The 26,607-nt window shown below is 32.7% G+C and overlaps 2 protein-coding genes across 7 annotated transcripts; one reads left to right on the top strand and one right to left on the bottom strand.

The window, feature by feature from the left end:
• On the bottom strand, positions 1–8,048 carry LOC148283590 (uncharacterized). 4 transcript variants are annotated; one of them, XM_088243603.1, is made up of 4 exons: positions 7,753–8,048; positions 2,153–2,390; positions 1,682–1,900; positions 1–806 (listed from the first exon to the last, which is right to left on the bottom strand). In XM_088243603.1, the coding sequence occupies exons 1-4, from the start codon at positions 7,827–7,829 to the stop codon at positions 69–71; spliced, it is 1,272 nt and encodes a 423-aa protein (XP_088099729.1). In that variant the 5' UTR covers positions 7,830–8,048; the 3' UTR covers positions 1–68. The 4 variants fall into 4 exon arrangements, with proteins under 4 accessions (XP_088099729.1, XP_088099732.1, XP_088099731.1 ...); XM_088243606.1 differs by lacking the exon at positions 7,753–8,048 and adding an exon at positions 5,249–5,583; XM_088243605.1 differs by lacking the exon at positions 7,753–8,048 and adding an exon at positions 5,470–5,583.
• LOC148283589 (E3 ubiquitin-protein ligase RNF115-like) lies at positions 7,476–26,044 on the top strand. 3 transcript variants are annotated; one of them, XM_088243607.1, is made up of 7 exons: positions 7,476–7,718; positions 9,386–9,559; positions 14,710–14,778; positions 17,516–17,568; positions 19,673–19,977; positions 21,809–21,961; positions 23,877–26,044. In XM_088243607.1, exons 1-7 carry the CDS (start codon positions 7,632–7,634, stop codon positions 24,203–24,205), a joined length of 1,170 nt encoding a protein of 389 aa, XP_088099733.1. In that variant the 5' UTR covers positions 7,476–7,631; the 3' UTR covers positions 24,206–26,044. The 3 variants fall into 3 exon arrangements, with proteins under 3 accessions (XP_088099733.1, XP_088099735.1, XP_088099734.1); XM_088243608.1 differs by lacking the exon at positions 7,476–7,718 and adding an exon at positions 8,043–8,292; XM_088243609.1 differs by lacking the exon at positions 14,710–14,778.
• The last annotated feature ends 563 nt before the right edge of the window (positions 26,045–26,607 follow it).

The raw sequence follows: 26,607 nt of genomic DNA, 5'->3' as shown, positions 1-26,607 counted from the left end.
TTGACGTTAAAAACTATTTATTTACAACTATGTATATGCGTGTATTTTTTTTTTCACATACGGAATAATTAATTTTGACTTCTTTGTGACAGCAATCCTGGAACTCTATATAAAAACCTTCCATCATCATCATAAAAGCAGTCATTTACTTTATATGTTACTCCTTTCTTATAGGCTTTCTTAGGTATACGTATTCTTTCGGGATATGGTTGAATTTGATCGGCTTTTTCAACACCATGTTTAACTTGTGTTTCAGATCGTGTGACATGTACAGAAGTATTTGGAACCTCAGGTATTACAGCGTTGGAATTAAAGTGATCTTTTTTGTAGTAAGGAGAGATGATTAATTTCTCTTGAAGAGAAATCTCCATGTTGTTTTCGGCACCTTGAGTAATTTTAGATCTAAGATCATCTAGTGTTATTGGTTGAGAAGTTATGTTTGATTTCATTCTTATAACATCTGTACTAACATCGGATGACAACCCTTCAATTTGTAATTGATTATTTGAAGTTTTATCACCTTCTGTGATTTGAATGGGCTCTGTTGAATTCTCATAGCGTGTTAAAATACTGCTGTATTCATTAAAACCTGTATTTTGGGATGAGAGTACTTTTGTCTCTTCTATATTAGACTTGTGTCTTGGAGGAATAACCCTTTTGGAAAATTTTAATATGTGAGCTTTTAGTTCTGGAGTGATCCCTTCGAGTGAGTTTTCTTTTAACTCTTTCCAATTTCTTAAAGCAGATGCATCATGGCGGTCAATACGGGATTGGGAAGCAGGTTTCCATACTACTTTCAGGAGTTTCTGAAAAATTAAAAATACACATTTTAATTAAGTAATCATTCTTTTTTCATAATACAAAAATCTATAGGAAGTAATAAACATAAAGCATTATTTTAAACCAAGAAAATAAATTAATTTAACAATATTCAATATCACAAATCAAACTGTCTACTCTAAGAAGGGCTAAACCGATAATTGGTTTGCCAGCCTACCGGATCAATTTATAAAAGACATGAATATGTACTGTTTTTTAAATATTTTTTTATATTGATCAGGTTCAGTTTAGTTATAAAAAGTTTTTTTAAATTAACTTATATAGTAAAGGACTAAATTAAGTAAAAAAAAAAAAACGTTTTTTTTATTATTAAGCTGAACCCAACCTATCCTAACCTAACCCGGCGGGTTTTAGTTCAGCCGTTTCCAAAGGCCTAGCTTTTAACCAGCCAACACGTTGAGCTATCTTACTTCATTGAACAAACGGCCACCGTGGCGTAGTGGTCAAGATGCTTAATTCACTCGATTCCCGGAGAGAACACAAAAAAATAAATGTGATTTTTCTCAGCCTGGGTGTTCTGTGATGTAATTCACCACTGTAATTGGGCATCCTGGCCTGTTGTGGTGCAAAAGAAATAGAAATAGAAATAACGGCCTAGCCACTGAGTTGAATGCCGGCATTTAATGAACAGTTTAGCCACCCAGTTGAGTAGCCGATTGAACTATTCAGCAGCGACATATTATACACAATTCAAAATATGTGCACTCAAACATATACATATCGAATCAACGTGTGGTTATCTTTAATGTACTGTAAACTATGGTTATCATTCTAGGATTAAAAAGTCTTAAAAAAAAATCTTAGTTAAAAAGATACATTAAAAATAAAGAATTAATCAAACCTTGGCCCCATTCAATGTTGTAGGAAAGCTATCAGCAATTATTTCTGGAGTCCATTCTTCTGGATTTTTTCTATTCAAGTAACGAATATGTTCTTTTTCACTCCATGATAAAAAGTTTGGAACTTCTTCCTTAAAATATTTCTGTTTTACAATTTGTAATTTGGTCAACTCATCACGGGCGGCTAGTTCTTTGGTAGCTCTGCGGTATGCAGAACCGACCTGCAATATGAGTATAAAATTTGAATATTCGAACATAGCTTACATATATTATTAAAAAGGCATCAAACATTGTACAATGTTTCCTGGTGCTTCTATAATCAGCACACATTTTGTCTGTGATGTTTTTCTTTTAAAAGATATTTCAGACTGAACCGCTCTGCTAAATAAGAAGTTTATTTTGGGGTTGAGGTGGTAGTAACAATAGTTTCCAGTAATTAAGTTGATCTCTTTATTATTTTTAAATAAACTTACATTAAAAAAATCTGATTCAGAGTTCTCAAAAAAATCCATGTCAGGAGTTGTATCCATTTCTACAGAGTCATTCTTCATAGCTGTCAATCTGTGTTGTACTCCAGGATTAGATGAGATATTTGGTCTCCTCCGAATGCTCCGAATTTGTTGAGTTCTTCCATCTCGGGATGCCCTTGGCAATCTGTATAATGTAGCACAAGTATTGACAGATCGCCGAAACGATAGTAACATTTTTTGGCTGAAATAATAATACAACCGTTAATTTAGTTAACAAGAAATATAGAAATCCAGGCATTTTCAGAAATTGTTGTTTTGTTTTTTTCTATTATAGTATATTTTATTCATATCATAATTTCTTTTTTTTTTTTTTTTGCACCACAATAGGCCAGGAGGCCCAATTACAGTGGTGAATTACATTACAAAACATCCAGGCTTGAGAAAAATCACATTTTATTTTTTTGTGTTCTCACCGGAAATCGAACCCGGAACCTTCCGTGCGCGAGTCAAGCGTCTTGACCACTACACCACGGAGGCCGCCAGTATATATTTAAAAAACACATGTATAATAATATAAAAAATGTTAAGAGCAAGAAAACCTATCATTGAAAAAACTCTGTCAGAGACGAGAAAAAAAAGTGCCTAAAGTAACAATATTCAACATAAAGTAAGCTCTTCCAACAAGTAATCAATACATCATTGATAGGTTTAAGTCATCACTTGACAGAGTAAATCATTTAACTACGTATTTATTTTGTGTAAAATCATTGAATTTCAATTAATATGCTGACTGATTTCAGAACAAGTTCCTTTGTCAAGGTTTAAAAATAAACTAAATATTATAAATGTTACTAAAGCTGGACAATTGTATTTTCAATATGCATTCGATAGATGTAATATAATGATGAAAATCTTTATTTCAATAAACATTCCTTTTTCCTTTACTCTCTTTACAGAGTGCCTAGACTTGTAGATATTTAAAGTACTTAATTTAGTTTAAATTTATTTTAACATAGAGGGAAAACATTTTTGAAAAGGTAATATGGAAGTCTAGGCATTTACAGGGCTTATGACGTGTCATTGGCTGGTTTAAGAGGCCACTTTACAAACGTGTAACATTCACCATTCTGCCCATGTTTGAACATCCAAATTTCCTCTACTCCCTAGGGAAGAAATCCAGTCAGTCTGCAAGCATTTGGACATACTCAAACACTGTTGAATTAACTACCTGGTAAAAGAAGAAGTATAAAAATTGGAAAATTGTTTTCAGGCGTTGCCTAGTAGGTGATTTGGTTCAGCTGGATGAATCTCACCCACGTGATAAAGGTTTCAGCTCTTTTACTTCACAAAAGTCAACAGATGGAAGAGTTGAGGAAATGTGGATGTTCAAACATGGGCAGAATGGTGAATGTTACACAGTGTGTAAAGTGGCCACTTAAACCAGCTAATGACCGGTCATAAGCCCTGTAAATGCCTAGACTTCCATATTCCCTTCTCAAAAATGTTTTCCATGTATAATGAAATAAATTTAAATATGAATAACTCCCTAGGGAGGAAATCCAGCCAGTCTGCAAGCATTTGGACATACTCAAACATTGTTGTACCTAATTTAGATTTACGGCGAAATCAATTTCTTTTCATGTTCCCAACCGTGTCACCAGAAGTCTGAAAATCTGCTATTTATCAAATCTTCTAAGAGCAACTTTTGTATTTATGCCCTAATGTCCAGAATGTGTAGATTAGTCAATCCGTCACACAACTTGGAATTCTTCGGGATAGATCTTCCGGCTTTTCATAGATCTCTTCGCCACTAAAACAGTGTGGGATGAAGATGGGTTGGCATAGTTTAGCTCGAAGTCTTACATGTTTATCGTCTTTATGAATATATTGTATACCATTATTTTATTGCCCTTGTTTGTCTTTGTTATATAGTTTTACATTCTTTTTGTTCAGTTTCTTGTATATATGTTTCTTCAAGTTATAATTGCCTTAGGCCGTATATTTAATAAACAAATATATAGCTAAATAAAATTTGCTCCGTAAAGCCTTTAGACAGATCAATTCTGTTCCATTTTACAGGAATGTACAATAATGTCCATAAATTATAAACATATAAAACCAAGCCTTTTCAGTTTAACAAATTTTCAGATTACTGAAATTTCAAAGAAAGAAAACAAGCTTTTTGTTTATACAAATATTAAATTATTTTTTTAAATAATTAACTTCTTAATTGTAAATAACAAGTGTTATAAAGAAGGTAAGTATCTAATTGTTGAATGTGTATTTGAAATTTTAAATTCAATTTAAATCTGAAACTGTTTGTTGATGATCACTTTCTACAACGTAGTGATATGCTTTATCACGCAATTAGTAAAAAGCCATAAGCTGGTTAGATTCCATATTGTTTTCCTGATGGTTCTGATTATTATCAGTTAATAACTGGTTTGAATTACATCGACTAACTATTATTTAAAATCATATAAAAAAAATTCAACTTCTCAAAAATCATGTATTTTAAATACAATAATCGTATTCAAATATTACTCGCAGTGTTACGGCCTGCTCCACTGAGCCTGATGCGGTAGACAGCCGTCGTAACGTCGACTAGAGAGTGGTTTCCTAGTGAAACGGTGTTAAATGGTGTTGATAGGGTTTCCTAGGACAGCGGTGCCCGTATTTTAACGGCCGTAGTGAACGGTGATGCGGTGGATAACCGTCGTAACGGTGACTAGAGTGTGGTTTCCTAGGAAAACGGTGTTATCAACACCATTTAACACCGTTTCACTAGGAAACCACTCTCTAGTCGACGTTACGACGGCTGTCTACCGCATCACCGTTCACTACGGCCGTTAAAATACGGGCACCGCTGTCCTAGGAAACCCTAGCTTAACGCGCGGCGCTTTAAAGGGGCGTTTTACTTAGAATTAATAAATCAGTTCAGGCTCTGGTCTCTAAACGGTAAACATCGCGTTTTATTCCGTCTCTCCACCCTGTGTGTGACCCTCCCAGTAATCGAACCCAAGACCTCAAGCATGGTAGGCGAACACGTCACTACGAGGTGAACTTTATCCACTCAATTTCCAATTTCAGGATTTTTACCCGAGAGTAGCCACCGAGTCGAAAACACTAGTTCAGGATTCTGGTTCTATTTCAAACACAGAACTGTATTCTTCATCCGGCCGAACTCAGACTTACAGAAACACAACTTTATATTTTACAAAACTAATTTTAAAATTTGATAAAATCGAAATAATATACTTTTTCAAAAACATTTTGTGAGTTGTCATTTCTTTTTTGATAATTTGCCTTAGTAAACGCACCTTAAGAATAAATGAAAATAAAATAAAGTTTTACAAAGTTCTTGGGAAAACAAACACGGCGAAACTAACCTTAAAATTTCCAGGAGCACATATGCGAAACGCGAATGTCAAGTCAAATGTCAAAATTCAAAATGCCTTTTTCATAGACTACTACCGACGCGGATTATGGGTTGAAAAATAATAGTTAACCCTTTGACTGCGGGTCTCGAACAAAGGGGCTTGTTATCGTGTCACCCGCTGACCCATAACTATAATAAATAGACACGTTATTCTTTTACTAATATAAAATCATACTTACCAAATATTGGGTTACCATTAGCAATTTGAAATATAGAGGTAGCGACCACACAAATTCAAACATAAGTGAGAAAAAGAAATATAGTCCAGACGTCGGGTAGTTTTGCCTAGAAATAATTCAAGGCGTTTAAATAACTAGAATGTTAGATAGAGCTGGGAGTTGCTAATAACATATTCTGTTCGAGACCTTGAATTCTTAGTAGAAGTTTTTAAAAAAATGCAAAATATGCTCAAAAAAATTTTTTTTAACAAATATACATTTAAAAAGGCTGTACCTAATGCTGTTAAAAGTATCAATAGATCTACATATTCCCCAACAATAATTACTTACTAAAAAAAATATGAATCTTCAAATGCTGTGTTGACAATTAATTTATCGGCATCCCGCACAATTTTTATTATATTTCAGTGTGGTTAGGGGTTTTTTGATACAATGTCACAGAGCAATTTAATATTTCACATGAGATATTATTAAATTAGATATTACCTTGGAGTAATAAATAATCTAATAAAGTCACACAAATGGAGAAAAACTATTATTTGATTATTGACCACGAACTTAGCTACATATTACAGCAACAAAATGAGCCGTAGGTACTTGCGTTGAGAATTGCGAACGCAAAGCGAAACCGTCCATTACACGTTTGTTGTTAAACTAAAAACCAAACTCAAACCAAACCAAAAAGTTGGAACGCTTTTTTTCTATGCAATAGAGCTTCTCTAGGGAACTATTTCTCTGAGGATATTACAGTGGGGAGTAGCAGTTTATGCAGTTTATCAAGAGGCATCTGAATAATCACAAAAAGGTCAGTCCAATCACTTCATTTCCTAATAACTGTCCATTTGCGCTGTGACAATTTTAAAATTCAATTTAATCTGATGCCGTGAATCAGCATACGCTTCGCCAAAGTGTTTTATAATTATAGAAAATATAATTAAAAAGAAAACATTTTTCATTTTTTTATTTATAAATCATATAACACAAAGTATTTTACAAATATAATACGTTGAACTACATTTCCAGGAGTTACAACAACTCAAAAAATATAAAAACCTTTTATTAAAAAAAAAAATTGTAATTATGATTTTTTTTATGAAATAATTGTAAATGTAACCGCGAGACAAAATGATGATAGGTGGACACACAAAATAATAGGGTGCCGACCATGGACAAACAAAGGGTGAATTTGAATGTTCGCAAAAAAGATGAGCCGATGACATTGCCTCGATAGCCGGTAGAACATAGATGAAAAAAGCAAGAAATAGAAATACATTGGAAATTTTTGGAAGGGGTCTTAATCCAGCAGTGGAGAAAACAAGACCGAAGATGATGATTGTATTTGTAAATTAAAATAAAGACACACCTGTTTTGTTTTGTTGCTGGGCAATTAATATTTTTTTCATCACACGATGGTTTTTTTCGCTAAGCGTCTTTGATCATCAACACAGGATCATGGAGCGGTAGACTATTTACTACTTGAAATACTATGTGGTTGTAATGTGTCTAAAACAAATTTACGTCTTATGTATTATGTAGCAACTAGCAACAGTGACTGACTCACATCAAATTTAATATGAAAAATGTTTCAAGTTTATTCAGAATTACTTGGATAAACAATTTTGGTTACCTACTCATTTACAATAACTTTAATATACTACTAATTTATTTTTACCTATTATTGAAACGAAAAAAACACTTTTGTATCTTTGGTATTGTGATGGTTATTATCTATGGAAGATAACGTAGAAAGAAGAAACATGGCGGATGTGTAAATTGTTCGTTGTTGCTTCTTGGCTAAAACTAATATCGGTGATTGTTATCAAAATACAATAATTAAATTTAGATTCAATAATTTCTTAATAAAATGGCAGAGGCTGTGGTTGAAAACAGAACTCTACCGGTCCGGTTCTTTTGTCACAAATGCAGTATTGAATTAGAATATGTTTCACAGGTATTTAATAAAATCAATATCCAATATATTTTACCTAAATTTGAGACGAACGACATGGCGGTTAATGTTCTTGTCACCCCACGTATCTGTGATCATTTTATCCTGCCGCATATTCCTTTATGCAAACCAGATATGCTACGCAATTTCGACAAAACATGACGATTTCAATTGACGTAACCTTGTGAAATTTGTCTATTTATTGCGGTACCTTAATCAATCCTTAATCGTGTGTTTTCAATATAATCTGGACGCGGTTCGACTTTGATTATTGCATTATTTGACAGTCACCTGCTTTATCAGCAAGAGAAAACTGAGAAAAATAATATACTTGATGGGTGTATTTTTAGAATCCTATTAGGTTCACGATTATCCGTATTACGTTTTCATTTTGTTGCCCATTTATTTGGCATAATAACATCGTATTTGGCTCTTTGACATTTCAAAAATGATCGCAAATTATTCATTTGGCTCTTCGATTCTGTAATTAGTATCGGAGTTGTTATCCTGTTGAGTTGAAGCAAAAATGGTGTTTGCTTTCGGAATAATTGACGTGAGCGAAAAGCTTATAAAAAAGGTGAAATCTTACTCATACCTCGTGTTTTATTGATTTCTTCATCTCTGCAATGATTAAAAATAATATTTATTGATATTTGCTCAAAACGAAAAAAAAAACAGTAAATAAATTGTCCATTAAAATTTGTCATCTTTAAAATGTTAAATTTTCAGTATTTAATCAATACACCCTTCTACCCATGAATCTTCGTGGTGAAGTTGTTATTACAATTACTGTAAAGTACCCACGATATTTATTATTCTTTAAATGAAATAGGTGCTATCATAATCTAAGTGTCTTTATGCCTTAATGTTATGTTGCATATTACTTATAAATTATGAAACAGAATTATATTAAATGCGTAGTTATGATTCTCGAGTAAATAAAAAAAATGTACTTGGTAACTGTTACTTATTTTATTTTATTTTTATTTTGAATCTTTAACACATCAACATATTATATTATGTGTGCTCTAATAATAACAATGTACATATATTAAGTTTATAAGTTGTTAAACACATATTTCTTAACCTTCCGTTTGATTTTTTTTTTTTCATAAATGATTTGTCCCATATCATAATATTTTTTACTGCCTTATATAAAATAGAATTTTGGACTTCGCTATTTTTCTAAATGGAAGTCTGATTTTTACATTTTCTTTGGTATTGTGATCATGTTTACTGTTTCTCGTTTATCGTCTGACTAACTTGCAAAACTCCAATCTCAAAAAAAAAAAATTTACAGGAGGGTGAAAAAACAGTATAATTTCAACAAATTATCCTGTTTTTTCACCCTCCTGTAAAAAATTTATTTCTGGAGATTGGAGTCTTGCAAGTTAGTCAGACGTTATGTTTATTATTGACCGCTGAGTACTTTCTCCATTAATGGGCATCTCAAACTAGTATCTATTATTCAATTTTTTATTAATATTCCATGTTTAACTGTTTATTTTATATTTTCAACCCTTTAGATTATTATTCTTGCTTACCCCTACAGAGAGACAGATGTGATGAATAGTTTGATAGTTGTTTAGTGCATTTATCGGTGAATCTATTATATGCTAATAGAGTTAATAAAATTTTGTTTTAAACCATTTCATTTGAATTGATTTCAGGACTACACATGTCCCATATGTTTTGGTGGATTTATAGAACAGTTAGAAGACACGGATGCCACTCGGGAATCTTCAGCTGCGAGAACTAATAATGCGCCTCCTAATCGTGGCCTCGGGTTTGAGGACCCCTTACTTAGTGGATTAGACTTTCCCGATGATGAATTCTTAGAACAGGTATAATACATAACTCATTTATGAGTATACTTCATATCCCCGTATCATTTGTTCACTGTTACTTATTATTTTTGCACAAAATTTATTTTTAAGGTTGTAATGCTTTTTGGCGGTATGAGTGGAATATGGTAGAAAGTCATCTAATTAACATTAATAACTATATGTATTAAGTACTAAAATATTTAAAAAAGTTAGTTTTCAACAGTTTTAATAAATATTTTAGTACATACACACAGAAAAAGAAACAACATCAATATTTAAAAAGGTTGTTAATTATTGAAAACTGGACAAAACACTAAAATATTTTAGTTTTCAGACTGAATCACGGTTTTATTTCATCTCCCCTCAACATTTTTGAAAATACAGATAGTCCCTTCTGTCACCTGACTACAGATTTCAATAAGTTTTTTAAAATAATACAAAAATACTTTTTCCATATTGTATCGATATAAATTAATTAATTTACACACATATTGCTAGTTCGATTTTTGTATTTTTTTCTCACGTATTTTTCAAAAGTAAAATTATATAAATAACACTGTAAATTTAATTAGTTGGTTGGAAGAAATTTCCATTTGGCAATAAGCCCGCCAATGTACGTGTTTTCAAAACTTTAATAAAATAAAAAAGAAATATAGATTCTTTTGACGGTATAAGCTTTTATGACGTACAAGATTTATTGGTGGAAGGCAAATGGGCGAAGTAGATTTGCTGGTAATGGCTTCAAATGTTCAAATCGATTTTGAGGAAAAGAAAAGTGACAAAGATTGTAAATGAAAAGAATCATCACAAAGATTGTAAATGAAAAGAATTGACTTCATAGAAATTACAGGGCCCAAGCCTAGCAAAAATCTAGATTATTATTTTTTTAAATGCAAACCCATCCGCTGAAAGAAGCTGAAAATTAAAAAAAGAGCTATAAAATTGCCTGTTTCTGTACCAGAAAACTTATGACTTTTTAGGAATAGCAAGCAAACCAAAATCACAGACTTTAAAATATTCAAAGAGCAAAGACGATATTATCATTTAACCAGAAAACATTTATCGAGCAGCGATGAGAGATAAAATCATTAAATAAGATTTAACAGATTAAAAAATGTAGTTTTTAGACACTGAAATACTATATTTTTTTTGTAAAATTTTTAATAACAAAAAACTGATTTGAATTTTTTGGAACCTAGCCTCCTTTTTTGTATTGGTTCTGAGTCTCATATAACACGGCATTTTATAGAAACCAATCTACCGTGTTATAGGAGAGTTACCTGTATTTATTTTTTAAATAATGATTACTTATGTAGTGAAAATCTTTAAAACAAATAAGCATACGTAAAGAAACGTTACAATTAGAACACCAACAGATTGATTCTTTCTGTATTCTCTTTTTCGACGCTTACTTCCGCACTATCCTATCAAATTATCTACATCAACACACTACTTTCCTACAAACTGTGTATCTTATCTTCATTAACACTACTACTTTCGTACAAACTGTGTATCTTCTCTTCAACCAAATATTGTGTTATTATTTTTTATGAAATAATTGTAATAATAGCAGAAAATTGTTAAAAATATGTGTCTAATCAGCACAAAATTCCACTAGACTAGTGATGCGCAAAAGCACGACTAAAGTATGCCAACATAATACCTAAATGTGTATTGTAAATACGTATAGTACACTAAAAAAATAAACGATAACTACCGGCCGCCTGTTGGAAGGATAATTTAAGAAATGATTTACTGAAATATTTATCATACCCAGGCTTTTGTCACTACAATAAAATACCTACTACAATCCCACTATAATTTAATATATTTATAATGTTTTTTTATTGCATCTTACTACTACTATTACCACCATCATGACATTTCACGTAGGGGTAGGCAGAGAGAATGTACCGCCACACACGTCTATCCCGGCATACATTCCTAGCTTCTTCCACATTCATACATCTTGTCCTACATGCACTTCGGTTCTGTCTGCTTTTGACATGACCAGACTTAAGATTTTGGTTTATCTGATCATGCCACATCTTCCTCGGTTGTCCTCGTCTCACGTTACTGTTCATTTTTGCCAAATATATTTGTTTTACCATTCTTTCGTCGTCCATTCGTTCTATTTGTCAAACCATGCATGTTTCTTTTTATATTTAATTTGCCATGTATGTTTTAATGATGTTTTTGTTATACGAGTATGCAGTAAATATGGTAATATTGACTGTAAAAAAAGTTTTTTTTACATATATTCGTCCCAACTCAACACAGGACTTTGGTTCCATGGAGTTGGGACTTCTCTCAATAATTAATTTATTTTATTTATTATATTACAACAGAGATGAAGAATATTTTCGATAAGGAATATGAAAGTCTAGGCATTTACACAGCTTATGACCGGTCATTTTCTGGTGTAAGTTGCCACTTTAGACACTGTGTAACATTCACCATTCTGCTTATCTTTGAACATCCATATTTCTTAAAATCTGATGAATCTGATTTTGTGAGGTTAAAGATCCGAAACCTTTATTGATGCTGGTGATATTCATCTCGAATTATTTCACCTGCATACTAGGTGAAATCCAGTCTTTGTCTACAAAAATTTGGACAAACTAAAAATTTTGTCGATTAATCCAGCTAGTTCAAGAAGCATAAAAATATTTTCAAGTGCTACCTACTATGTCGGTGAAATAATTCATTAAATAAGTAAACGTTGTTATGCAAAGAAATCTTATCTCAATTAGTGTCTAGATAAACATATTTTTTTGTCTTGATAAAGATCTTATTGGTAGTGGTTTACGATATTTAAAAAACTGTTTGTTCCTTTGATAGCTGTTGATAAAATGTAAACAAAAAACATATGCATTTATAAATAAATATGTAGATTTAGTTCGTGTTAATCGCTATATTTCGCTTGTAAATTATTGCAGTTGTAATTGTAGTCACAAATGTTTTTTTTTTTTTTAATCTATAAACTAACCTGTTCTATCGGTCATAAGTCAAGTGGAAAGTATTTTAACTTTTTTTAAAAAACGTTTTAGATGTATCACAATACCTCAAGCGATGCGACGTCTGTTTGATGGCTGTTGGAATTTGACAGTAAAAAATTAGTCACTCAGTTCATACAAATTTTGCACGGCAAAATAAATTGAAATTACTTTATCTTTATATGATTGACAGAATAAATACACACATTTTTTTTTTTTTAATTGACTTTATAATCTTCTTCATCAGTATTGAGGAACAATTTTGAAGTTAACTCTCTCTTCCAGGTTATGTGTAGCTAGTATACATTGCATCTAACAACTTTAATATCTATAAACATAATGAATACTGAGTTAAAATTTTCAATATTCCTCTGTTATAAATTTACATATCGGTTAAAATAATTTATTTTTACATAATAAATTCTTATTGGGCACAGAAAAAGCATTAAATATCAGAAATCTGAGATAAATCACCAATAAAATTGATGTGTGGCTAGTCGCAGTGTATGAACTAAAAAAGTACATTTTTCTGATTTAAAATCTCAATTTTGCATGTGTAATGAGTCATTATACATTAACTAGTCATTAGTAATGTACACAACGCAGGGATATTTTTAGCACAGTAAGGAAAGGGTTTATATCCTTGTAAGACTTTTAATTCTGCCTACAGCTTATATATTTTTTAGCATTTTTACATCACATATGGAAATAATAGTTTGTTTGTAGTTCTTTTTCTTAGCGTATATATTTAAAAAATATTTGAACACTCTATTGTATGTCAGTAGTTACGCCCACAGTATATCTTGTTTGCGTCCTTCATAGAACTAGTTTTTTTCCATGCTAGGCGGATGAAGAGTACAGTTCTGTGTGTGAAATAGAACCAAAACCCTGGACAAGTGTTTTCGGCTCGATGGCTGTTCTCAGGTAAAAATCCTGAATAAGAAAATCGAGTGGCGATAAGTCCGTCTCGTTGTGTAGTGGTTTGCGCATTTGCCTACCATTCTTGGGGTCCTGGGTTCGATCCCTGGCAGGTCGAAAATGTAAAGGTTGTTTAAATTGCAATATACCATTGATCCTGGACTGGCGCCTGAAGTGTAGGACTGATATATCACCTTTTTTGTACTTAGTAGCATAAAAAATATTTACAATTTTAAATTCCCGCAAAAACGCTTCATTGCATTGGCAACGCCCTTAACACGTCACAATTCGGTTATATTTTGACCATCATTTGTGACCGTTTAAATATTTTTTTATTTATATAGGCAGGCAGCCTTTGCTGATGGCGCCTATATGTCGTGTTCGGATATTTATCTGCATTCTTTTTATTTAAAAAAAGCATCCAAACAGTTTTTGAACTGGTTGACCAAAAAGGAATGGACAACTAGGCTTGGAAATTTATTCCAGCCTGAAACTACCCTGCATGGAAAAAAGTTTTTCTTCGTATTGAGGTGGAATTAGGTACGATAGAGCTTCCAGTTATGACTCCCGTAAATTTGTGTTAGGATATAATTGATACATCTTATGCAGGGGGCAGTCACAGTAATTATTGAGTATCTTATAAGTTTCTATCAAATCCCTTCTCTTCCGTCGCTCTTCCAATGATGTAAGTCCTGGTGCTTTTAATCTACCGTGGTAAGGCATCCTTTTTGAGTAATTTGGGGATTTTTGTAGCACATCTTTGGACTTTTTCCAGTAGCTCGATGTCTTTAGTGAAGTAGGGACTCCATACTTGATATCCATAATCCAATAAAGATAGACCGTCGTATATTATTCTTCAGGTCACGAATCTTGATGTCACGATTGTCAAGGCTAATCATGTCGCATTTTTGTGAAGGCGTATTTTTTTACAATTTTACTTTAAAAATTACACAATATCCAAATTGATTTTGAAAATACAATTAATTTTCTTTCTCCATTTCACATATATTTATCACTATTTGTAGTATGTGATATTTCCCTGTTAGACTTTCTCTTTTAATTCAATTTAAATATTCTAATATACTCGTACCTACAATATGTTTAACAACAGTTTGTTTAGGTAGGAAGAAATTGGCTTAAGGCAATATACCCGCACTTATATGTATATAAACTGTGTATGTATATAAAGTGTTTAAATAATACATCCATATTAGATTTTAATGGTGTATTTTTGTAAGTAATTTTTCTTTTCAGAGGGTAAATAATATTGATTGGACACACTGGCGACCGCCGTGGAACTATCGAGATGCAAATACACCAAGAGTCAGTTTTATATTTAAATGCATTGTTGTATTAGTTCCTCTGTGAATGATCCCCACTAACCCGACACATTATCTATTGAATTATTTCAATCGAGTTATTCCTGCAGATTTTGCAATTCTTCTTGTTTTTCTTGCTGTTAGTTTGGTACCAAAAACTGGATATCGTTTTATGGACTACTAATTTTGTGGACATTTAATTTTAGCTGTTGTTCTTCAAGCTGATATTGTCATTGCCAATTTAAATGTCTATGTGTATCATACAATTAAATTAGGACAGCGGCAAATCAAAATTATAAAGCAGTGAATTGTTCAACAATGTTTGAGTATGTCCAATGCTTGCAGAGCGGCTGGATTTCCTCCTTAGGGAGTTATTTACTTTGAGAAGACTAGGCCTAGACTTCCATATTCCCTTCTCAAAAATGTTTTCCCTCTCTGTTGAAATAAATTTAAACAGTGAATTGTTATTCATATCCATCAAGTTGATTTTACACTCTTAAACAATCGGTACACTAGAATATTTCATAGTCCCTGGACTGGCACTTGAGGCATAAGACTGCGCTGCGTTTGGTGTACCAATGCAGTGTCCTCTGAACCATTAGATGCGGAAAGTGAATGATGATAAAGATTCAATATTAGTTCAAGTATTCTGATGGTTAGTTATTTGAGTGACTTTTTAACAAAGCTTAAATAAAAATGATTTAAATTTAAAATTCACAATTCTTTGATAACTGCTTCAAGTGATCACACACTAAACGTTCATTATTGTATTATTATTTTTGGTATATCAGTAATGCTTAAGTTTGTCGCATTAGTTTTGAACCATTAATCAACCTGTCCTTTCCTTTAACTTAAAATGTTGTGTGAGCTTTATTTATTGCATACTTCTCATATTCTGTGTAAAGACAAACTTATTCAATAAATTATTTTCTTAAATTTGTAATGCATGCCCGCTCTTATTTATTTATTATGGATAACTTATATAGCGCCATTTTCGTAATAAAATACCCCAAGGGCGCTTTACATGGTGATTCTATTGTTAAATTAATTTAATTGAAGCTTTTAAATTTGTAATTTAATTAAAACAATTTATTTTGTTGTCACGTGCTACGGATTTATTCAAATGATTTAGAGAACAAGTGGGTTTTAAGTTTTTTCCGAAACATCACTTCACTTTCACAGCCTCGCACCTCTGCTGGGAGAGCATTCCATGCCATAGGGCCTGCGACCGCAAATGCGCGTTCACTAAATTTAGTGCGCTGTTTGCGTAGAGGTATAATAACTTTTCCTCTCGCCGTAGACGTAGCTGATCTAAGCGTGAGACGCCTGTCAGCTAGTTCATCTGGAATGCATAGTTCCTTATTATCAAATGACCAAATTTAAGGTTTTGATTTATGTTATCTTCCTATCTAGAACAAATTATAAACCGTGGACATTGGTTTACGGTTCCTCTTGCTGCGTCTTTTGAGAGTATGTATCTTTAAAGATCTAAGAAGGTATTTTTAATCCAAAGATATTTTTAAGGCCTTTTAATGCCTTTTTTTCCCCTTTAATTTGCACTGATGTTATTATAATGATAATTAGTTTTTCCTAATTAATGACATTCTGATACATAAACATCACATCTTTTAATATTTTTTTTTATTATTTTTTTTTTATTTTTTTATTTAAATCTTAAAGTAGGGCACACATATCATACATATTGTTATGTGTGTTCTAATAATAACATTACAAATATATTTAATTTATAAATTGTTTATCACATATGTCTTGACCATTATTTTAAATTTTGATATGTTTTTTTCTTCATAAATATTTTTTTCCATTTCGTAATACTTTTTAATTGCTTTAAATAAAATTGAATTTTGTGACTTTGCCTTTTTCCTAAATGGAAGTCTAATTTTGTTCTTTTCTCTAGTATTGTGATCGTGTTCATGCTGGTTCCGATCAATTTTTTTCCAAAATTCTGTTTTTTTATTAGAGTTTATAATTTTATGAACAAATATCATTGTATTGTAAAATATTCTTTGTTTATATGTTAATAATTTCATTTCATTTACCATCGACTTTACCCTCGTGTATCTGTTTTTTTTCAAAATGATTCTAAAGGCTTTATTTTGTAATACAGTTAGTTTATCTATGTTTTCTTTGTTTGATAAAAATAAAATGCTACTACAGTAGTTAATATTTGTTTGATTTAAATGGTTTATAATAGAATTTATGGAAAGTGTTTATTGAAATTTCATATTAACGCAATTTTTTTTTACCTTTCTCCTTAAATTTCTCTGGAATGCATATTTTGTTGTCGATTTAACCACCTCATAAAAAATGTATACATTTTATATTATAATCTATCTGTGCCTCGATTGTGAATAATTTCAAAGGTTTATTAATTATTTATTTCCTCCCTAAATATAATATGCCTACATAGTTATTAAAAATCCCTTCTTTTTAATTCTTCACGATCGAGGAATTGAGACAGGTTGTGGTTCTGTGGGGTGGGTAATGTCGTAGACTTCTGATGAGGAGGTCTGAGGTTCGAACCCCACTCTACCATAATTTGTTCCCTTTTTTAACACAATTATTTAGGACTAAAAGAAAATATCCTCGAAATTTGAAATATTTTGGTAAATCATAAGAGCAGATATGTTTTTTTTTTTAAATAATAAAATAAATAAATGTGTGCATTGTTCTTTTACCATGAACCTTTTCATTATTTTTACCAAATGTTTTTTTTCCAGGACAATCCACCAGGACAAGACTTAAGTTTCGTTATGTATAATAATGAAATAAGGTATAAACCTTTTAATACTATTTTAATTATCACTTTATTCTGAATACATGAAGATGCATACTTTGTAATTTAATTTAATGCTGTACCCAGCGTTGTAGCTAGGGGCTGGCCAGACGGGCGGCTGCCAGGGGGGCAACTCTCAGTGGGGCGCACTTTGCAGACCCCCAGCCTTCTTTTCTCTTTTTCTTCTACTAAATGATTGAAGCTTTTTTGAACAATCGTAACTTTCAAGTAAAAATAGGCAACAACTTATCTACAGAACATAACGTACTTAGTGGCGTTCCACAGGGTTCAGTCCTTGGCCCGATCCTTTTCATCCTGTCATTAATGATCTCAAAACAGTCGTAAAATCTCAATCGAGTTTCGTTGCAGATGACACCGAACTGTTTGCAAACCCCCTTCTTTACTCTGGACAACTAATTTAGGATTTGGGCCACATCAATGAATGGACAAAGTCTAAAGATGTTCTACAAAAATCCCCAAATTACTCAAAAGGATGCCTTACCACGGTAGATTAAAAGCCCTAAGACTTACATCGTTGGAAGAACGACGGAAGAGAGGGAATTGATGGAAACTTATAAGATACTCAATAATTACTATGACTCCCCCCTGCATAAGATGTATCAATTATATCCTAACACAAATCTACGGGAGTCATAACTGGAAGCTCTATCGTACCTAATTCCACCTCAATACGAAGAAAAACTTTTTTTCCATGCAGGGTAGTTTCAGACTGAAATAAATTGCCAAGCCTAGTTGTCCATTCCTTTTTGGTCAACCAGTTCAAAAACTGTTTGGATGCTTTTTTTAAATAAAAAGAACGCAGACAAAAAGCAGTACACGAGATATTGGCGCATCAGCAAAGACTGCCTGCCTATAACCAATAATAATAATAATAATAAGATATAACAGAAAAGGGCTCAGACTATCTCCCTGTCTAATACCATTACTTGCTGGAATTTCCTTGGATAATTCATTATCAACTTTAATTTTTGTTTTGCAGTTGATATATAGATCTTAATTAGTCTTTACTATTGTATTGAATATTTCTCTCTCTAGTAGTGCTATTATAACTTCTTTGAGCAACACCCTGTCTAATGCCATAGTCAAGTCCACAAAATGTGGCACTTTATTTTATTATATTGCCTTTTCATTTATTTGTCTTCGAATGAAAAATGTATCTGTGGAAGATCGATTTCCTCTAAAACCCTATTGCTCCTCTATTTGGTAATCTTTTTCTTAAGTCTCGTTTTAAGTATACTTGTAAATAATTTATGGGTTGTACACGGTGAAGAAATTCCTCTATAGTTTTCAGGATTTTTCTTCTGTCCTTTTTAAATATAGATGTAGTTATACTCATTCTATATACCTCGGGATAATGCCTGCTGCTAATATTTTGTTAAATAATTTGTGTATTTCTTTGCCTGAGTATTTGATCAGTTCATTTGGGATATTTTCGATTCTGGGAGCCTTCCTATGTTTCAATTGATTTATGCGTGTTAATGTTTCTATTTCATTTGATGTTTCTTCTGCAATTATTTCAATTATCTAATTCTTATTTAGTTAACCGGGTTCATTAGCATAGAGCTCTTCAAAATAGGTTTCCTCACTTATTGATATTTTGCTTGTCTGTGTATATTCATTAATTGGCTACCTTTGGTTCCTAAGCATTTTTCACACTTTTCTTTGGGCACCATACAGATCGTATTCCATGTCTTTCGAGAATCTATCCCAAAATTCTCTTTTGATTTTCTTGATCATCAGCTATGAGTTCATTCCTTTTGGTCTTATATTTATGATGTTTGTGGTGATGGATTACTTTTGTATTCAAGATAACTTTGTTTTTTATCATCAGCTAGGATTTTTACTTTCTCAGTAAACCAAAGCTTAGGTTCGGCCTGCGAGGTGATGTTAATAGTTCTTTTCCCCCTAAGGCAGCATAATTTATATTGGGTTTCAACAAACTCTAAAAAATATCAATCTATTTTATTTATTCCTTTATAAATTTTTATATTAATTTTTAAAAATTATAAATAATGTTCCTATACCTTAGTCTGTTTACGAATTCTACTGAAATTCACACTTGAATATTCTTGTATTCCAGTCCGCTGAATATGAACGGCGCCGAGTCTCGGTTCCTGCAGATGATGCAGCAGCTTACAGGTGCTGTGCCGGGCAGCACGGGGGCCAACTCCCCCCTGCTGCTGGTGGGCGGAGCCCCCATGGACCTGCTTCTGTCTGGGGAGGGCCTGGACAGTGTCATGTCGCAGTTGCTGTGGCAGGTGGAGTCGGACGGGCCCCCACCTCTGGCCGCAGAGGCCATCGCCAACCTGCCTGAGGTGGCCGTCACACAGCAGCAGGAGCAACAGAGTATGCAGTGTTCCGTGTGCTGGGAGGCTTTTGTTAAAGGTAGTCAATTATTTATAATCGGGTTGTGGTCCCGTGGCTAGTGTTTCGGACTCACGGCTCAAAGGTCCGTGGTTCGAATCCAACTCTAGCCCAACTTGATTCCCATTTTCTAATAGTGAGTTATTTACAACTCATTGAAAATGGCCATCATTATGAAATATTTGGGTAAATCATAAAAGCCCAAACATTTTTTTTAAACCAAAAAAACAAAATAAACCCTTAGATGCCCAGAGGGCTCTTACAATTCTTCTTTTAGTGCCATGCCCGTGTTCGGGCGTTGACTCCCTCAAAAAATATTTTTAAAATGGTGTTTCATTTCCGAATCGATTGGAAGCAAGTACAGATATATTATTTGCACATTTCTCTATACATCAACGTCATAACATTCATTACTGCTGTTAACTTGAACTAATATTGGTTAAAATGAAATTGCAATGCTCGTCATTTAAAGATAGATGGCGAGCGTTTTATTAGAAGAAAACTTGACCACAAGGCCCCAGTTGCTTATGTTCCTTAGCCAGGAAAGCTTCTTTATACCCAGCCATCATTTTCCTTCAATTTTTGGCTCTATTACAATTTATAAAACTTTGTATTTAAGGACCCTGGGCCCCGATTCCAATGGGAAGTTAATATTTATGTTCAATTTTATCTACAAAAAAAAATGTACAGAATAATGAAATATTCATAATATATGAAAAATATATGATGAAAAGCATATACAGTTGGCCTTGTGGTGTAATGGTCAGCGCGTTTGCCTACCATGCAAGAGGTCTCGGGTTCGATTCCTGACATGGTTGATATGAAATATTTATTTAAAAGAGTTTTTACACTAAAATATTTCATAGTCCCTGGACTGGTACCTGAAGCGTAAAACTGACTGCAATCGGTCACCAACACAGTGCTCTATGCACCATTAGGTGCGGAAAGGGAATGATGATGATGTTGATATAGAGCAACAGTTGTATAATTATAATTTTAACTACATTCAGTGATTTTGTAAACAAAAAAAGTAACGATGTAAAAAAGCAAAGAAAAAAAAGTAAAACCCCATTAAAAAGATGGAGAATGATCTTTCAGCAGATAGAACAGCCGATTTATTGCAACAGGAGTGGTGCGCAGTAAGTCCAATAGCTCTGCATACTTATTTGCAGTCAAGTTGAAATAGGATGATATATATTTGATGATTTTTCCATACAACGGAGTCCTGGTCCCGTCCCTGATGTATGGGAGCGAAGTATGGACTTGGAAAAACAGGGATGAAAGTAGGCTGAATGCTGTCGAAATGCGACCTCTCAGGCGAATGTGTGGTAAAACTATGTACGATAGATGCACAAATGTTGAGATCCGTACATTATGTAAGGCTGAGACAAGCATTATCGACAAAATCAAGAAAGGAGCTCTGCGCTGGTTCGGACACGTAGAAGGAATGGACAGCGAGAGAACGGCTAAGAATATTTACAATGCGAATGTTGATGGATGCAGAAATAGAGGAAGACCGAGAAAGACATGGCATGACCGAATCCAACAAATACTTAAAGATGGACATGTCAAAAGTCGGAATAATCGGCGCGCGTGCATGAGAAGATGTATGAATGTAGAGGAAGCGAGATCTGTATGCAAAGATAGAGTGTTGCGGCGTTCTATCCTCTCTGCCTACCCTTACGGTGAAACGGCGTGATGGTTTGTTGTTGTTGTTGTTGTTGTTTTTCCATTGATGACTTCTTGCATTGTCCGTCTCAAAGTACTCTTTATTCATTACCACAAAGTGAAATGAAGATATCAACTAAAAGTAGACATTTTTGTAAAAATTTATGTGTAGTGTGATTTCCAGATGAGAAAGTTCGCGAGCTGTCTTGCGGGCACCTGTACCACCAGGGGTGTATCACCCCTTGGTTGACCTTACACGCGACATGCCCCATCTGTAGGAAGAGTTTGGCCCCACCAGCTGCCAGGCAACCGGCGGCGACACCCACAGCCGACCTAGGTATACTCATACGCCTTAATTAATACCACTAGTATTTTTTTTTTCATATATGGAAAGAAACATCAAAATTACACCGTCTGTGAGGTCACGAGTTCAAGTTGGCGAGTTTTTCTTACATTTTAAAATAGAACCACGTTCAATCCTAAATATAAATGTTTTGTACCCGCGAAGCATTAAAACACGGAAGATGTAGAAAAACATGGCTATCCCGGAAAAAAAATCTGTTGCCGGTTGCTAGAAAAACAGCGATGCTATAACTGCTTAGGTACTGTAAACACATGTTCACTTGAAACTGTGATGTTTCGAAGTAGTTAATTTGTATTAATTTTTTTATAGATTTTTGAGGAACTTTACTATAATTTTTACCACGCGTAAGAAAAAATTTGAAGACCTTATTTGAAAATCCTCAAATGTCACCAGCGATCAATTTTTTTCCATACATTCTGATTCAAATATCACCCCAATTAACGTTTCTTTCGTTTTTCATAACCCCGGTTTTACAATGAAAATTTTACAAAACTCATTCGATCTGTCAAAAGATGTAGAGCCGCGCGCCGCCGTGTTTGCCCAAAGTGGTGAATAAAATCAAGGTAAAAAAGATGTAAATTGCTGTCTCAAACTAAATTCAAAGTAGGTTCAGTGTAATTGATCATTTTGTTTAAGTGTCTAATTTTGATGTTTTACTAAATTGTGACAAAGATGCAGAAAGTTTAAAAATTTGGTAATAGAAATATTATTTGAAGTTATAAACATAATTAGAAAAGAAAATTGTTTGAACAGTTATCATAAAAGTGTGAACAGTTTTGCCGCAATGTAAATGACAGTTGAAATTATTTGGTGCCATATTAAAAAAAGTGATACCATATCAATAAAATTTTGCAATATTTATGGAAAAAATCATTGTATGCACTTTATGCAAATTTTTATTTTCGTGTTTTTAAGGTTAAATACCTACATAAAATTATTTTAACAAGTTTTTTTTTTAAATTCAATAAAAGAAAACATTGTGGTGGTAATGAAATCATAGGTAAATATGAATAATCCCCAATTATGACTATGAATTAAATACGAAATAAAAAAACATTGCGACATTTGCTGTTTTTAGTAAATATTTGGACCTTTGTAGTTTTTAGTGCAAACTATGAAGAAATTATGTAGCATGAATGGTTGAAATAAAAATAGCAGTTGTTCATAAATTTGTATAGTAGTGAAAGCTCCATATTTAGATTTGTCAAAATATTCCATGTAAAAAATAACACTGCTAAAAACTTTAACGGGAGTGTCCAGAACACCTTTTGAACTATCCAATAATGAGTGATAGTGGTGTTATATAGTGGTAGAAATGCTAATTAACTGATATTTTCTGTTCATTTAAACAAATTGATGTGGACAATTGTTGTTTTCACAAAAACACCATATTTTGAACAGTGAACGTACCCTATATATATATATTTTTTTTTTTTTTAATGTTTAGAAAAAACGATTGTATGGACTCATATACTGAGCATAATAACATTTTGGACAGTCTATGTTTTTAGAACGAGGTCTTAATTTTTTATATTTCTCTATTTATTTCACATAAAACTTTTAAATTTTTCTATTCTATATGAACACCTCACTGGGCATTACCCGTGTCAAGGCATTCATTTACATTGTTTTTGTATTATCTTCTAGTTACAGTAATTGATATCTATAATTAAATATCAACGTATTACAACAAAGTGAAGAACATTTTAGAGAAGGGAAATATAATAATATATGCGCATAGATGTACACATACATTTATAAATAAATAGTAAAAACAGTAATAATAATAAGTTCCTCATTATGAAATTGTGCCAGCTAACCACCAACTCAATAAATTGTGCCAGTTAACCACCAACACAATAAATAAATAACGTTTGTTTGTTTCTAGCCGCCCTCCCAGGTTTATCTTTCTTATTCCGAGCATGCGGCGTCCCGTTTCCTCAACCTTCCACGGCTTCTACCGCAGCTGGGGGACAAGCAGGCACCGCCTCTGTCCCCACCTCCACCACGGCTCCCAGCACCCCCGCTGCCCCCGTGGGTCTCGCGGCCTGGTCACCCTCCGCGGACACAGCCTCGAGGATCCGACCGGTGGCGGGCGTCCTGTCTCTCTTTCGCTCCATCTCATCACCGCCGACAACATCCACGAATAACACGGAACAGCGCCCGAGGCCGCCTCCTCCTCCATCCAACTACGACATGGACCTGGAATTTGACTAAACACACAAAAAACTAATCAAAACTTTCCACTTTTCTCTAAAAATTGTAAAATAGTACATCTACAATATCTCTTATTTCATTGCGGAAGTCATTTTTAGCATGGCACGTTTGTTTATAAACATTTCGCGGTGCTAGAAATCTTCTCCAAGCTGTTTTGTTTGTGCGAAGGTTATTTGAAGAAGTTATTTGATTCCTAGTCTAACTATGTTATTGAATGGGTAATCGGAATACAGAACAAAAATATTTAATTCAGTTTTCAAAATGATCTGTTTCTGTGAAAGACATCCACAAGTGATTGTGATTTCTAAAAGGTTGTATACGTTTTTTGATTTCACTGTTACGCATCCAAATTGTGTTATATAAATTAGTAACTGCATAAATATTAAATAAGCAATATATTTATTTTATTTATAAAGCATTATGATTCTCTGTTCCTAACAAAATCTCTTAACCGAGTTGTTATGATTTTGTAGAGATCTCTCGTGTTAAGTCTCAGAATGAATCTGCGCTTTATAATAATTATTAAAAGTGCCTCTTGAAGGCGTCAGAAGGAGTTCGATTTCTTAAAGCAGAGATCAGTCGCTGTGAGTTGTAATAATGTGTAGCTCGCAGTAGAACCTTCCGAGCATCGTAACTGGTTAAATAATTGGACGAGAATGGAAAGCTGAAATAAGAAAATGTTTTAACAAATTGTTTAAATAATTAGGTTACGTATCCAGGATGTTGAAATTTATGTACAAAATGAAGTATGTTCCTGGAATTTATTCTAGGTGTAATATAAAAGTCAGATTTATATTATTATGTATGTATATATAAATTAGTGAGGTGACGGGCTCTAGCCAAATTGTGAGGTTCCATGCTGTTGTATGTATTTATCTTGGCCAATTTAGTCTATTCACAAGCTACAACACAAGACATTAGTTAGAATCTGGAAAATGGACTTTGTGGAGTAAAATTATGTTCACTCACCCAGTTTATGTTCGTTAATGTAGATATCTTATTCTGTACTATTTGTACTAACTATTGCTTATTTGGCTGCAATGTGATACCCTACACTAGATTACAATTAAAATTTTCTTTCTGGTATAATGTTATTTGATACTGCTGCGATTTATCTAAAAATGTAAATAAAATAAATTATTATTCAAATCATGTTAGAAGTAATACTAGGCAAGTATGCATAGTTTCACAGGTAGATACCATCGATTTGTAAAATAAAATTATACCCTCCATGTATTAAAATATAACTTCCATTGATGTATTTATAGCCTGTTTTCTAAGTGCGGATATGTTTGTTGATTTTAGTACTAAAAAACATTTAACATCGTTTCGCTTGTACTATCCTAGAGTTGACCTTATTAGTAATGAAAGAAAATAAAATTATTCTTTTAGTTTTCTAATTCCCCGCTGAAAATGTACTGATAAATTATTAATTCATTTTTTACACGCATAGTTGATATTTTGTGATCAACGTGCAAATGTGATAATTATTACTAAACACTGATAAAGGTGTTCTATAGAACGAAATATCAAAGGAAATTATAAATATTAAAAAAATGTTTTGGTCTGTTTTTTTTTCTCTTAAATCTGTTACACCATCATTTGTCTGTTTTTGTTTGTAACAGAACAAAGAATCTGCGAATAAATAATTCTTCAATCCTTAAAATAACATGCGTATATGTATTTACATTCCAACATTTTAGCTTCAACAAATGTAACGAATCCAATCTTTACGCATGTGTATAAACTTACATAATTTAATTTTCTCCTTTTATGTAATAAAAAAGTTAAATGACCTGTCGAATATTTTTATGTTATAAATATAATATTTTAACTGAATACTGTGTAAATTTATTGTTCATCGATTTGAAACTAATTTATTGAATCTGTTAAAACCTCAGAGTAATAATGCGCCAAGCTATAGAGGAGCCGAAACGTAGGAGAACCATTCTATGAGTATTAAGTACTAAGTTAGCTACAGTTCGCAGCAAAGTAATGGGCCGTACTCAGGTCGAGAATTACCAAATCGAATTAATTTTATCCATTGTCATCTTTAGAAATGCTAAAAAATAGTACCTACGTATTAACACATATTTTTCACTTGAATTAAAATTAACATTATTTTACTTTTCATTTTTAATCATTCTAATCATTACAGAAAACTGAAAATAATTGTATAAATAGGCGTTTTAGGTTTTAGGATATTATATGGTTGGATGCCTAGTGTGGCCCTGACATATTTCCCGTAATCAACTGTTATTATCAACAGTAAACATACCTTAATTCACTAATTTATTGCCTAAATTGAGAAAAAATAGTGTCTCAAGTAAATATGTTGATATAAGGAAAGTTTTTAGGAACATAATACACATGTCAGGATAATAAATGCCAAAAATAAATGT

This window comes from Micrasema longulum, unplaced genomic scaffold (genome assembly GCF_059751315.1).
Source record: "Micrasema longulum isolate JH-2025_06_02 unplaced genomic scaffold, ASM5975131v1 h1tg000219l, whole genome shotgun sequence".
Taxonomy (NCBI): domain Eukaryota; kingdom Metazoa; phylum Arthropoda; class Insecta; order Trichoptera; family Brachycentridae; genus Micrasema; species Micrasema longulum.
This window is presented reverse-complemented; position numbering and strand designations above follow the sequence as displayed.

Bases quoted from the DNA above. Each gene is read 5' to 3' on its own strand.
- LOC148283589 (XM_088243607.1), top strand. From the start codon at position 7,632: ATGGCAGAGGCTGTGGTTGAAAACAGAACTCTACCGGTCCGGTTCTTT. The intron at 9,560-14,709 runs GTATAATACATA...TTTTCTTTTCAG, and splicing joins ATGATGAATTCTTAGAACAG to AGGGTAAATAATATTGATTG. The intron at 19,978-21,808 runs GTAGTCAATTAT...TGTGATTTCCAG, and splicing joins CTGGGAGGCTTTTGTTAAAG to ATGAGAAAGTTCGCGAGCTG.
- LOC148283590 (XM_088243603.1), bottom strand. From the start codon at position 7,829: ATGCGGCAGGATAAAATGATCACAGATACGTGGGGTGACAAGAACATT. The intron at 2,391-7,752 runs GTAAAATATATT...TTATTATTTCAG, and splicing joins GTCGTTCGTCTCAAATTTAG to CCAAAAAATGTTACTATCGT. The intron at 807-1,681 runs GTTTGATTAATT...TTAATTTTTCAG, and splicing joins CAACATTGAATGGGGCCAAG to AAACTCCTGAAAGTAGTATG.